Source organism: Schistosoma haematobium, chromosome 4 (assembly GCF_000699445.3).
Source record: "Schistosoma haematobium chromosome 4, whole genome shotgun sequence".
In the NCBI taxonomy this organism is placed as follows: Eukaryota; Metazoa; Platyhelminthes; class Trematoda; order Strigeidida; family Schistosomatidae; genus Schistosoma; species Schistosoma haematobium.
The window spans coordinates 17721439-17733960 of NC_067199.1; the positions used below are offsets into that span (position 1 = coordinate 17721439).

General features: G+C 33.8%; 1 protein-coding gene across 1 annotated transcript in view; it reads right to left on the reverse strand.

The window, feature by feature from the left end:
* The window catches only part of DNAH10 (Dynein heavy chain 10, axonemal), a gene marked incomplete at its 3' end in the record, with an annotated part of 74052 nt that extends 68664 nt beyond the window's left edge, over positions 1 to 5388 (reverse strand). Inside the window, exons 1-7 of the mRNA XM_051219328.1 lie at positions 5097 to 5388; positions 4829 to 5040; positions 4212 to 4775; positions 3267 to 3499; positions 2987 to 3208; positions 2606 to 2921; positions 1850 to 2567 (exon numbers count right to left, since the gene is read on the reverse strand). Of these exons, the coding sequence (XP_051066384.1) occupies positions 1850 to 2567; positions 2606 to 2921; positions 2987 to 3208; positions 3267 to 3499; positions 4212 to 4775; positions 4829 to 5040; positions 5097 to 5325 (2494 nt within the window). The 5' untranslated portion in view covers positions 5326 to 5388. The remainder of the gene's footprint in view (positions 1 to 1849; positions 2568 to 2605; positions 2922 to 2986; positions 3209 to 3266; positions 3500 to 4211; positions 4776 to 4828; positions 5041 to 5096) is intronic.
* Positions 5389 to 12522: the final 7134 nt, after the last annotated feature.

Genomic DNA, 12522 nt, shown 5'->3' on the forward strand with positions numbered 1-12522 from the left:
CAAAATTACTAGTATAGGGGTTGTGGAGATTATTAGGTTTTTGATTGAGATCATAAACCGATTGATGTTAGACCATCACAATTGAAAACCTGGAAGCACTGCACGGCCGTCTCGTCCCATTGTGGGACTCCTCAGCAGTGCGCATCCGCGATCCCGCGAGCGGGATTCGAACCCAGGGCCTTCGGTCTCGCGCGCGAACGCTTAACCAACTGGACCACTGAGCCGGCATCCAATGGTGATAGTTTCTAACATCAACCAATCCACGAAATTGCGCGACCAATACTTATTTTACAAAAGATTGATTACACTATGATAATTGACCAAATTGAAAATTGCTCCCATCGCACAAGCAGGTGGCTATTAGGATTCAGTAGCTGAGTGGATAACATGATGGTGTTTGAAGCGAATGGTACTGGGTTCGGGTCTTAGAGTGAGCATCAACTCTGAAATGCAGGTGCATAGAGCTGGCGAGTCCCAAATAGGACGAAACACGCATCAAACTGGATTCCACTGCTAGCCACTATCCATTATTGCCAATCAATACATAACTAGATTACAGATAATTATCTTTATAGAAATATCTTTCAACAAAAGATAAGTCGTATTACATAATTCATTATGATTCCAAGTCATATACACTGACATATAGTCAAATTTAATTAGAATGGTTGAGTAACTAACGATCTTTTAAATACTTTTGTTTTTTATTTATATCTCGAAATTTATAGTATGGATTATTCATTAAAGAGGAAGAATGTATCGAATGTATCGGATATATTCGATAATTTTGTTGTTTGATTATATTTTCCTTGAAAAACTTGGACCAGATTGCCAGAAGAAACGTCGGATTTCCTTCAACTTCTTTCGCTGAGATTTTACAAATACATTCTTCCCCATTAATGACTCACATTAACTCGGCGTCCAAATATTGTGAAACTATTCGTTCAAATTTAGACGAAAGTTCTTATTTATGGATTATTCAGTTGATGAATCATAGATCAAACTGTTTAGCAAGAAATTGTGAAATAAATAGGCAGTTACTAATGTATTACAAAACTATTAGTTGAACAGTTTATGTAGATTAGTTTAGTTGGTTTGTATTTAAGATAATTGATAATATGGATTTTAAGTTTAAGGTTACGACGAATTGTTTTTGAACACATAACGAGGGGGTAAATTTACGAATAGCTAATGTGTTAATAAATCTGAGAATTCGTTCTTAACAATTTCTGGACCTCTTCAGTGTCCAGACAAGTTAGCTGGACGAAACGTTGGAATTATTTAAGTTTCATTCGCTGAGATTATTTCAAATATAATTTTCACATATAATGACTTCTCTTTACTCGGCACCCGATTTCCGTTAAACTATTCGTTCTAATCTTGACGAATATTCGTATAAATTTCTATACAATGTTTTAAAGGCTGTATTAATGTTAATTTTGTGCCCTGTTTCAATTATTTATTTCGCTATCGATGAACATGGTTTTCTAACCTTCACGGTGATCGGATTATTTGACACTAATTAGTTTTGAAGCCATATAGACACATACTCAATGACCTTTGATTGGATTGTTCAGTTACTTCCCCTTATGCATGTGTATCCACACAAACATGTAAGTTGATAAATACAATGGGATGTGACATAATCATTTGTGCATTGTCTCGGTCTATTTTTGGAATCATGAGCTTAGCATAATAGGTTTACTTGATAGCTGCTTTCAATCTCTATCAGATCAAATCGATAATTTTATTATCAGATATATAAATATAATTTTATAGACAACTTTATAGTAAAAAGAACACCACAATGATAAAGATAATAAACGGTGTAAATCAATTAAACACTTACTGAATTCCATAGCTATTCTACTTAATTCATTTGTATTTTGTTCACTTTTCGATGAAGAATTTAAACTTAAACGACTTATTGGTAAAGAAGATATTCTTGTTATCATTGATGATTTAATTAAATCTTGTTGTTTTAATAAAGTTTGATTTAAATATTGATCAAATGATTGTTCTATTTGTATTAACCAATATTTATATAATTGTTCTTCATAATTTTTCATTTGTTTACCAATAATAATATATTGATTACGTATAGATTTACCTTCATCATTTTTCATTAATTCATTAATTTTTAAAAATTTTAATATTGGTTTTTTAATACAATTTAATAAATATCTTTCCCATTGAATTAAACCAGATATTGGTGGTATAAATTTAGTTAATATACGTATCATTATTTCATTTTGTTGTTCATTATGAAATGGAGGTAAAATTGCATTTTGATGAAATATACTACTAATATTGAATAATTCTTTTTCATATTGTTTTAATATATCTATAAATTTTTCATTTAATAAATTATGAATTTTTGAACGTGTTTTAATATGACGAAATTTACACCATACATCAAATACTGATTCACTAGATCGTAATAATGTAAATGAATCATTAATTAATGAATTAGCTTCATATTCAAGATGTTCAACAAGATTATGAAATTTTTCTAATTCTTTATACCACCAAATTTTATTTTCTTTATTAAATGGATCCATTTTCATCTAAATATTTAATTGTATTTAATGAATATTATGATTACCTGACAAAATATTTCAATAATATTATTAACACGTTGACTTGCTTCATCTATTTTCTTTGTATCACATGTAACTGATTTTAATTCAGAACTGAAAATATTTCTAAAATCTTTGATTGTTATTAATATTTCTAATAAATTTTCACAAATTAAACATGTATAATCTGTATAACCAAATAATTTAACTTTATCAAATTCCCAACGAGCATCACGACCAACTGTTTCAATTTCGGAACGTTTTTCATAATATACATTTTTCCAATGGTTTAAAAGATTTATTATAGTTTTCATTAATGAAATAGACTGTTTTAGATCAGATCTAAAAAAAAATATTGATTATTATTGAGTATAAATAATAAAAATAAAATAGATCATAAAACTTACCGGAATACATTTGGAAAATTAACAGCATGAATAACTCGATTAGTTATAGCCAATGCTGTTCGTTCAAATAATTGTACCATATTTTCATCACGATTATAATATCGTGATAAAACCCATATCATATGAAATGTTTGTATAAGTGGATGAATAATATCAATTAGTGATTCAATTTTATTGCCAAAAGTTAATGTTTTAAAGTGTCTTTCTAATAATGAAAGAAATCTATTGTGAAAAAAAAGAATTAAAATAACTATTAGATGGATAAATAGATTAGTCTTACTTCACATTATCCCTGGCTTGTACATATAAACTGTTTGTTTCACTAAATAATGCATTATATGTATCATTTTCTAATATTTGATGTAAATGATAAAATCGTATAACATTTGATCTTTTCAATTGTTCTATTAATGTTCCAAGTATTAGATTACGATCACGCCAGTAGTCAATCAAGCTCAATGGACTATTATCACTTGGTTTTTTTTCTAGCAAAATATCTAATGTTTGACGAATCTGGATATTTGAAAGAAAAAGACAAAACAGACCAATAACAATGAATTACAATCACTACTTACAGGTTTTCCATGGTGGTCTAGCTTTAAATGACTCAAGATCTCAACTATTGAAATTACTACAATCTCGAAAAAACCCCTTCTGACACTAATCAACATATGCTCACTAATGACTGGCTTCAAATGTGACTGATGAGTTTTAGAGAACAGAAAACTTTCATTAAGATTTTTTTCGTAATCATTAGTTATGAGTATCAGAAATGGTTTTGTGGAGATTCTGATTCGGGATTCTGATACTAATCAACATATGCTCACTAGTAACTGGCTTCACAGGGTATATCCTGGAGTCCTAGTGAGAAGCAGTGACCAATGGAATTCAACTGGGTCTGTTGTGCGATAGTAACTCACTGAAGACAATGATGGGTGTATCGCTCAATTTCGTGGATTAGTTGCAGTTAGACATTAACAACGTTGGATACCAGCCGGCTTAGTGGTCTAGTAGTTAAGTGCTCGCGCACAAGACTGATAGGCCTTGAGTTCGAATCCCGCGAGACGGGGTCGTGGATGCGCACTGCTAAGTGGTCCCAAAACAGGACAAAACAACCGTCCAGTGCTTCCAGGTTTTTCATGGTGGTCTAGCTTCAATTGACTCGTGATCTCAACTACTGAAGTTACTGTGATCTCCACAAAAGTCCTTCTAATGAAAATCATACCTGTCTGTTCCATGATATGATAGTTTTTTCAATGATAATAAATTTTGAACTTTTCACAATTTCTAGATCATCTTCAGCCACATCTATATTTGGTACTTCTAAAACAATATCACTATTCAATTGGTGTATAGTTGTTTCAACAATACGACAAAATTTTCTTGTATTTATTAAAAATTCATCTTTTGTTTCAACTATTTGTTTCATTTCTTCATTTTCTTGTTGTTCTTTTATTTTATTTTCACTTAATTCTGATTGATCTTTTTCAGAAATTTCTAGTTCCTGTTGATATTGATTATTTTCATGTAACATTAATTGTTGATCTTTCAATAATGGTGAATAAATTTGTCGTAATAAATTTTGTAAATTTTGAAGGAAACTTCCACGCATATAACCCCATTGCATTTGACTTGGCATAAATTTAAATGTTTGTTTTAAATCATTCGGTGCATTAATATATCCCTTTGTAATTCGAATAAAATAAACATATTCTTCTGTTAATGCTCCAACGTCTACACTTGTATTTTTCATACTTAAACGAGTACGCCATATTGTTTTTCGATTAATCTAAAACAATTATTATAATACAATGAAAAATGATTATATTAAATAAATCTTACGATAGTTGTATATTTTAAAGAGGTATCAGTCTCATCTATAGGTGAATCATCACCTTTTTCATTCATTTCATTATTGTTAGTATTGTTATTATTAGTAGTAATTTCATCAGGGATTTCTTTCCGATTAGTTGTCATTTCTTCAGAATTATCCAAATTATTGTTAGTTTGTTCGTATTGAACTTCACCATCAACATCTGTTAAACCATTTGTAGCTAGAAAATAATTATTTTTAAAAAGTTCACATGCAAATTTGTTTATATTTTCTTACATTGTTTTCTTGGTATTTCCAAGATTTCCTCAACTTCTTCTTCATAAAATTTTTTATAGAATATTAATATTTGATATTCATCTTTCGGCGAATCATTTAAAAATTTTGCTAGTTCCAATTCATTTTCATTATCGTTACGTTCAAGAAATTCAAGAAATATATCATTGTCCACTAAGTTCAGCCCTTTGTATATAACATGTTTCATCCATTCTATACGTGTATCATCCATAATTGTTGACAGACGAATATTTGTTGAGTAAAGTCAGTTGGTACAAGATCGGAAATATTGCTGCATTTAAAAAGACAATAAAGAAACAAAGTGAATTAGATCGTAAAGTAAATTTTTATTGAATATACTGACAATAATATGAAGTCTGAAAGAATGATAATAATCTTTCAGGATTAAAGTTCAAAAATTTGCGACTTGTTACTTAATTTGTCCACGCCGAATGATTACTACAACTGAGACTTAAGGAAAAATGGCTTATTTGGAAAATGTAACCCAGTTGTACAATAGGACTGCTGAAAGAGTAATATGTTAACTTATACACTTAAGGAATGCCTTATCAAAATAATAATATCAGGTGATTGATTATATGTTGTAAAAAGAATAATTGTTGTTATTGCGTAGCAGAAAAGACAGATAATTCTTTAATTGTAAAAAATCATTGGTAATTTGTAAATCATTGTACTACGTAAAGTTCATGTTATTAGGAAGAGCAAATACTTGAATCAGGGTCGTGCTAAACGTATTTCTATCATCGCTAACTTGCAAAAAATAACTGGCTTATAAATATGCTTACACACCTGTACTACTTCCAATGGAAATCTTGTTATATAGCAATAAAACGCCAGCACTTACTCGTTATAATTCTGGATGGATATGCACCTTTATAGTCTTCAACAAGATTCACCAGTAGTATTTCAAAGCCCCGAATGCTCGACTATTCAACGTTTTCTAGTAACTAACCTCGGTTTTTAGTACCCAAGGTTCAAATAATTACAGAAAAGCTTGATTCGTCGTAAATATAAACAACATAAAACCATTAGGTAGCATTTTCTTTCAACTAAGATGCAATAAATCTGTATGTTACTATACTATTTTATCAGTAGTTTTTAATTATGGCTGATTCATCTAACAATAAATAGGGTTTTACTAAAAATAAGTGATTAAGGTCCATATAACTTAAGTAAATGACTCGATTAATTTTAGATATTAACATGATAAACCTAGTTATGAGATATAAACATGCTGTGTCATTTGTACTGCTTAACAAACTTTGTTGTACACAATTAGTTGGTACAATTAGATTCAATATAAACATAAAAATCTCACTGAAGTAACAGTTTCTCATCATTCGATTCAAAGCGCAGTATCACTAGATGCAATTTGTACTGAATAATAGGGATTCAACATAAAACAGGTAGCAAGCAAATAATCAACAGTTACAAATTGCCCTTCCAGTAAACAAAGTAGCTTATAATGATTCAAAAGTTGTGACAACTATACTAGCGTTGTAATTTTTATCGCAAATATAAACCTTTGAGCATAAAGAAACCCAGTGAATACGGCATCAACAAAGATTACGGGTGAAATTAAAGTTGTCTAGCTGGAAAACTGTGCTTGGTGGAGCGCCTCATGGCACAGTTTGAGATTCAGTGTTGTTCCTTCCGTATGTAACTGACCGTTCTAGTCTCCAACAACCGTCGGTCTTGCTATGTGCAGACGATATCAAGATATGGAAAGCGACAAAAAGTGAAGGTGATAACTTAGAACTTTAAAATGACTTAGAGAAATTATCTGAATGGTGTAGAATTTGACACTTGCAGATAAATGCTTCCAAGTGCACTGTGATGCACACTGGTCACCAAGGTACATGTACATACACGGTAACTAACTGTGACTACCTGTTATCCGGACACACAATGAATTAGGAGTCATTGATGTCCAAGACTTAAAAACTACTTCACACTGCAATGCGATAGCCATCAAAGGTTTTAGAACTTTATGATCAATACGTGGGACTTTAAGCCATCTCTATGCTAGAACATTGTTGTCTTTGTATTCAGAATTCATGTGTCTTAAGCTCGAGTATTACATACAAGCAGCAATCCCCTGCCTAAAATGAGACAATGAGCTGTTGAAAAAGGTTCAAATACCTACAATCAAGCTAATACTCGAAATGAAAAAGCTCCCTTATGGCTAAACTATACATATTTCCATTGTTGTATCGAAAAACCAGAGTTCTTAAATTCCTTGGTGATAAATTGACATATGATATGCTCAAATTTTTCTTGTCTTTCAAAACAGAGGGTTTAAAAGGACGCTCTAAAATGTTCACAAGCCCAGAACAAATAACTACTTGACTATCGGCTTTCCCATCGAATCATCAACGAATGGAATTCATAAGCTTAACAAGTGATTGAAGTTCCATCTGTAGATGCTTTCAAAAGGAAGTTAGATCAAGTAACAGACACCACTTACAAAAACTAGCACAGGTCACCTAGTCTAGTGCCCTTTTCATGTGGAAACTGAAACTGGAATGAACAAGAGTTAGGTACACGTTTATAAAACATTCTTTCTCAATTGGAATTGAGAATACCTGTTGCAGTATATGTTCTGGGCGAGATTATAATTTGTAGATGAATCAATGACGAACAGGAAGTTCGCTCATCTATATGGCTTAATAGCATTTCAGCACTACAGTTTAAGCCATAATAATTATGATATTGTAGCAGTAAATAAATCCTCAAAATAAAATATGTCAGTTGACATGAGGGTTCGACAAAAAGTTTTCTCCACGATTTGACTGACGAACGAAAATCTTATTTTACTTCTTAACCATAAAATCTAGCTCCAAATCCTAAATTTAAATCCTCAAACTAATTTATAAGCAGGTGAGTCTTCTCAAGGTCACATAGTCGTCGCTCCAGGTCAGTCACTGGTATTTAGTCTCGGTTTGCGTAGCAAAGTGTTTTGATACTCAAGACAACAATGAAAATTAAGCAAGCAAATTTTGCATGCACTTTGATCACGTGTAAAGCTTACTGTTTCAAATCAGTACAAACAACGAAAAACCACTGATATAAGGTATTCGTTATAAGCGGCATACACTAACCTTGGTTGCTAAGTTATGTAAACATATAAACAAACGAAACATCTGAGACGGTGTTGTTAGCATACTTTTAAGTAAAGGACTAAGTAGTACGTTCTAAGATATCTCAAACCATTGGGCTAAATAAATATAAGCCAATCTTATCAAAAAGCTATAGAAAGTTATCGATTTCTTGGTAATGATGATTTAAATAAAGAATAAGTCTCAAGTTTGTTATTCTTCGAGTTTTTGAACATCCACAACCATTCTAAGGACCTTTTAAAGCCGATTTAGCCGCGATTGCACTGCGAAGTTAACAAGAAGACTGTGCTTATTTACGCCGCCCCATTTTTTCTGACTATAGTCTTATCCAAATCCAGTCATTAGGCTTTATTTGTCTGATAACGAGATTTCTCAAGGTTAATAGGTGTTACCTCATGGATTTCATAACCATGAGAGCCATTATACTATATTTTCGTACGACGACTGAACTGTGAAATGATTTTATTGTTTTGGTTACACTCCAGCTAGTTAGGATTTCCTTGTGTGAACTCATTCATAATGCATACTACTACAGATCACCAACACAGGTGATCAGTGTCGAATGGTTGGAGGCTCTCTCAAGCCAAAGGCGCGTAATGTGGCCAACCGACTAGCATCATGGTTAATACCTAACGTGGATTGCCCTTTCATCGTATCCAGGTATCATGGCTACTGTGGTGATCGTACAAGACAAACGACGTTACTACAGAAATACGTTAGTAGATACGAGGAACAGAGTGCGACCACCGCTGCATGAGCAAATCTATGGCGTACAATTGACTAATGCATGCTGGTTGTTTTTTACCTTGATGAGCATAGGTTAACTTCTCGATATTCAGTGACTCGAATGCCGGATGACTTGGATGGGCCTCAGTGACATTTCTCTTTCACTACGCTATACTGTATGCGCTTTTCCCAATCACATCAGTATCTCTATAGTAATTGCGCGCTATTAAAAAAGGGCAGCGGTACTTTTCCTCTCTGAGTAAATTTCATTGTTTTGATCGTTTATTACGTATCAAGACTACTGTTTTCACTTTAATTGAATTCATTTCAGTCAAAGTATTTGACTAGAGTGCCGTTTTTACCGTTCTCTCAATCTGTTTTGTCGTTGGTACTCTTGAGTACCTCATTTTCAATTGTATCTGTAAGTACTTTGGGTCCTAACAATCTACAGTTCTTCACTTTTTGGTCATTGATTATTTTTTTGTTTCTGAGTATCATCGCATCTCGTTCCTTTTTGAAAAGGACTTCTTTTAAATGGCAGGACAGTGTAAAAACAGGCAGTTGTCAACGTCCGGGTTGTCGTTACCCCGTTAAAAGCGGCATGCAGTGCGACGAGTGCAAAAGCTGGTACCACGAAGTTTGCATGAACTTAACGCCTGGGGCTTTCAAACGGTTCAGTAAGTAGAGTTGCGTATGGCTTTGTCAACAAAGCTGTTCGGATGCAAACAGCCTGTTAACCGAGGCCATCTCACTGGTTGATGCTACAAAGAAGTGTTTTAGCAAACGCAGTCGGAAAACGACAAACAGCACTCGATTTGTCGACACACAAGTCGACATGAAGCAAACTAAGGTTAGTTCAATAGTAGATGACTCACGCCGGTCAAAGAAGGAAAAGCAGTCTCCAAAGGGGCCTGCCTTAAACAAAAGCTCAAGGAAAGTAAGTTCTGTTCCCCATCTCCTTGATGGGATCCTACAGGAAACGTCGCAAGGCTCGATCGGTTTCAAGCGGTAAACATGACCTGACCTCTCAGTCGTCGACAACCCTCCAGAATCCAACACTAGGTTTGACGCAACAGTTTTTGCTTCTCCCAGCACCGTTGACGACTGGGTACAGGTTGTAAGGAAGAAACAACGTAGCGATATAAACGGGAATCCTGCCCCCGTAAAAGTAGTCGTAAAATCGAAAGCTGATCACAGTGACAGATCAGTTAATTTTCATAGAATCAAGGAGAGTGAGAGCTCTGAACCTAAAGCTCGTTTTGAGCATGACATTGTGCTGAATAAGCAGCTGCTTACAAAACAGAGAATTTACGAGGACACTCCAAAAAAGTTCGCAAGACCAGAACAAATTACTTGTCAGCTGACTATCGACTTTCCCATCGAATCATCAACGAGTGGAACTCATTACCTCAGCACATGGTTGAGGCTCCATCCGTCGATTCTTTCAAAAGAAAGTTGGATCAACTGAGTGACCACCATTGCCAGGACTAATACAGGCCATCGGGTTTCCGCTCCTTCCATAGCTGAAACTGAAATGATTTTGTTTGACATCACCGCGGCGTTTATCGCCAGACAGTTGAGTACTGTGTGGTTCAGTCAGATTGGTAAACTCAAAAACTAGGTCAGTTTTAGTTCGCTTTTATTGCCTTCTTCCCCCATATTTCGAGGTATCAGTTGTACGGTGTCTGGGAACCATTATCACTCAGTTTCACAACACTCAAGTTGTCTTCATTATTATTACGTAACTACATTCTGATTCATAAAATTACTGTAACTGTATATCCAAAATTGAAAATAGAGTACATTGTTGAGTCGTTTTGTAACCTTTAGAAGTTCGTCGCTGTATTTCATGTGATTGTGATAATTAGAAGTAAATGAATTATTATACGAACTAGGAATTTCCGAAATAGCGTAATTTAGACCGAGAAGTAGGTGAGCGCGAACGAACGTTTTGAATTTTGAATTCGAAATTAGACAGACATTAGTTCATACAAACATCATAGTGTTGCAGTCAGTAATGTGCTTTCTTGTCTTTTCCCTCATTTTGGTTTACCGATCCAACATCTCGCATCATTCATTATAATGTATACTGTCACTATAGTCATGAAGATATTTTATCATTTCCAGTTCTTAAATAATAATTTATCGACGCACTAGAGTTTTGGCAGCTCTTCCATAAATAGATTAGCAAACTTCTGCTTTTTATATAAATTCACCTCTCATATCATGACCTCATACTACAAGCACTAGTGAGTATGGGCCCAGTACATTTTTTGAGAGCTCTCTATAGCTAAATATTCTTATAGATACCTAATTTTTGAGTTACACAAGGTTCAACCGAAAAATCATGTATGTAGGGTTTTTTTCCTCACCTAACAGACACGATGAGTAGACTGACTTATAAAAAATTCCGTCATAAAGTTCTCGTTTAGTACATTTGGAACAGTGGATATTTTTTCATTGTAAATTGACCTTTGTTGGCATCCAAAAATACTACGGATAGTGAGGTATATAATATTTGACAATTTCTGGACTCATAAAAAGACTCCGCCGCCATGGCACACAAGTCCTTCCATTTGCATGCAAGGTCAATAATGTGACACTTTTAGAGCGATAAGAAACATTTTAGCAAAAGAATAATAATACTCTCACTTTCAACACTTGCTGTTATTTTTCTGTGTTAAACCAATGATGTGGATTTCACAGCAATCATGTTAGAATACGGTGAAGTATCCTAATCGATACGACACGTAGAAGAACCGACAAATATGTCTCTTTAGTAAATGTGTTCAGTAATACTGTTGATCATGCATTCAAAATGCTCATGTTCGTTGAGACGAAAAATAACTGTGTTGGTCTGATTACTAGCACATAAACGTTGAAGCTTGAAACTACAACTCTGAATATATACGGATAGACGTAGGCGTGATGTAGTAAATTGTTCTATACCCAGTATAATCTGATTTGTCACATTGGTAGTCAAATCCATGCAGTCTATCCAAAGTGCGTAGGCCTGTTATCAGGTTCTTTCTTATGACCATTATCCAACCCCTGATTTAATTCACTGCAGTGGAGATGATTTTTCAACTGATGATTGCTTTGTAGTTGGTATCACTTATCAGTAAAAAAGACGATCAAAGGAACGAATACCAATTTTACACGAGTGATAGACGCTTCAACGAGTTTATCCTATGACATACGAGACTAAAATGCCATGAAATACGGAAGATTTTGGCGTTAAATACTCACTTGTCACTTGTCACAACAATAATACATTCTTCAGAATTCATGAGTTGGGTATTCTTAGAAGCTATGAGTAAATTGCAGTTATTCGCACTTAATGAAAGATCCGAAGCCTCTGTTTATATTTGAGTTAGTTTTCTAGCAAGATTCTTTTTTACAGGATAGGGTTGGTAACGCCGTATCCACCCCTCCTTCCCTATGTGTGCATGTGACCAGCGGTAACTTTAAAAGATCTCCAGTTATGGTTACATTGTACAGAGCTGAAATGTGAAGATAAACTGCAACCATCATCAGGAAGGTATTTATAAACTATCTACAAG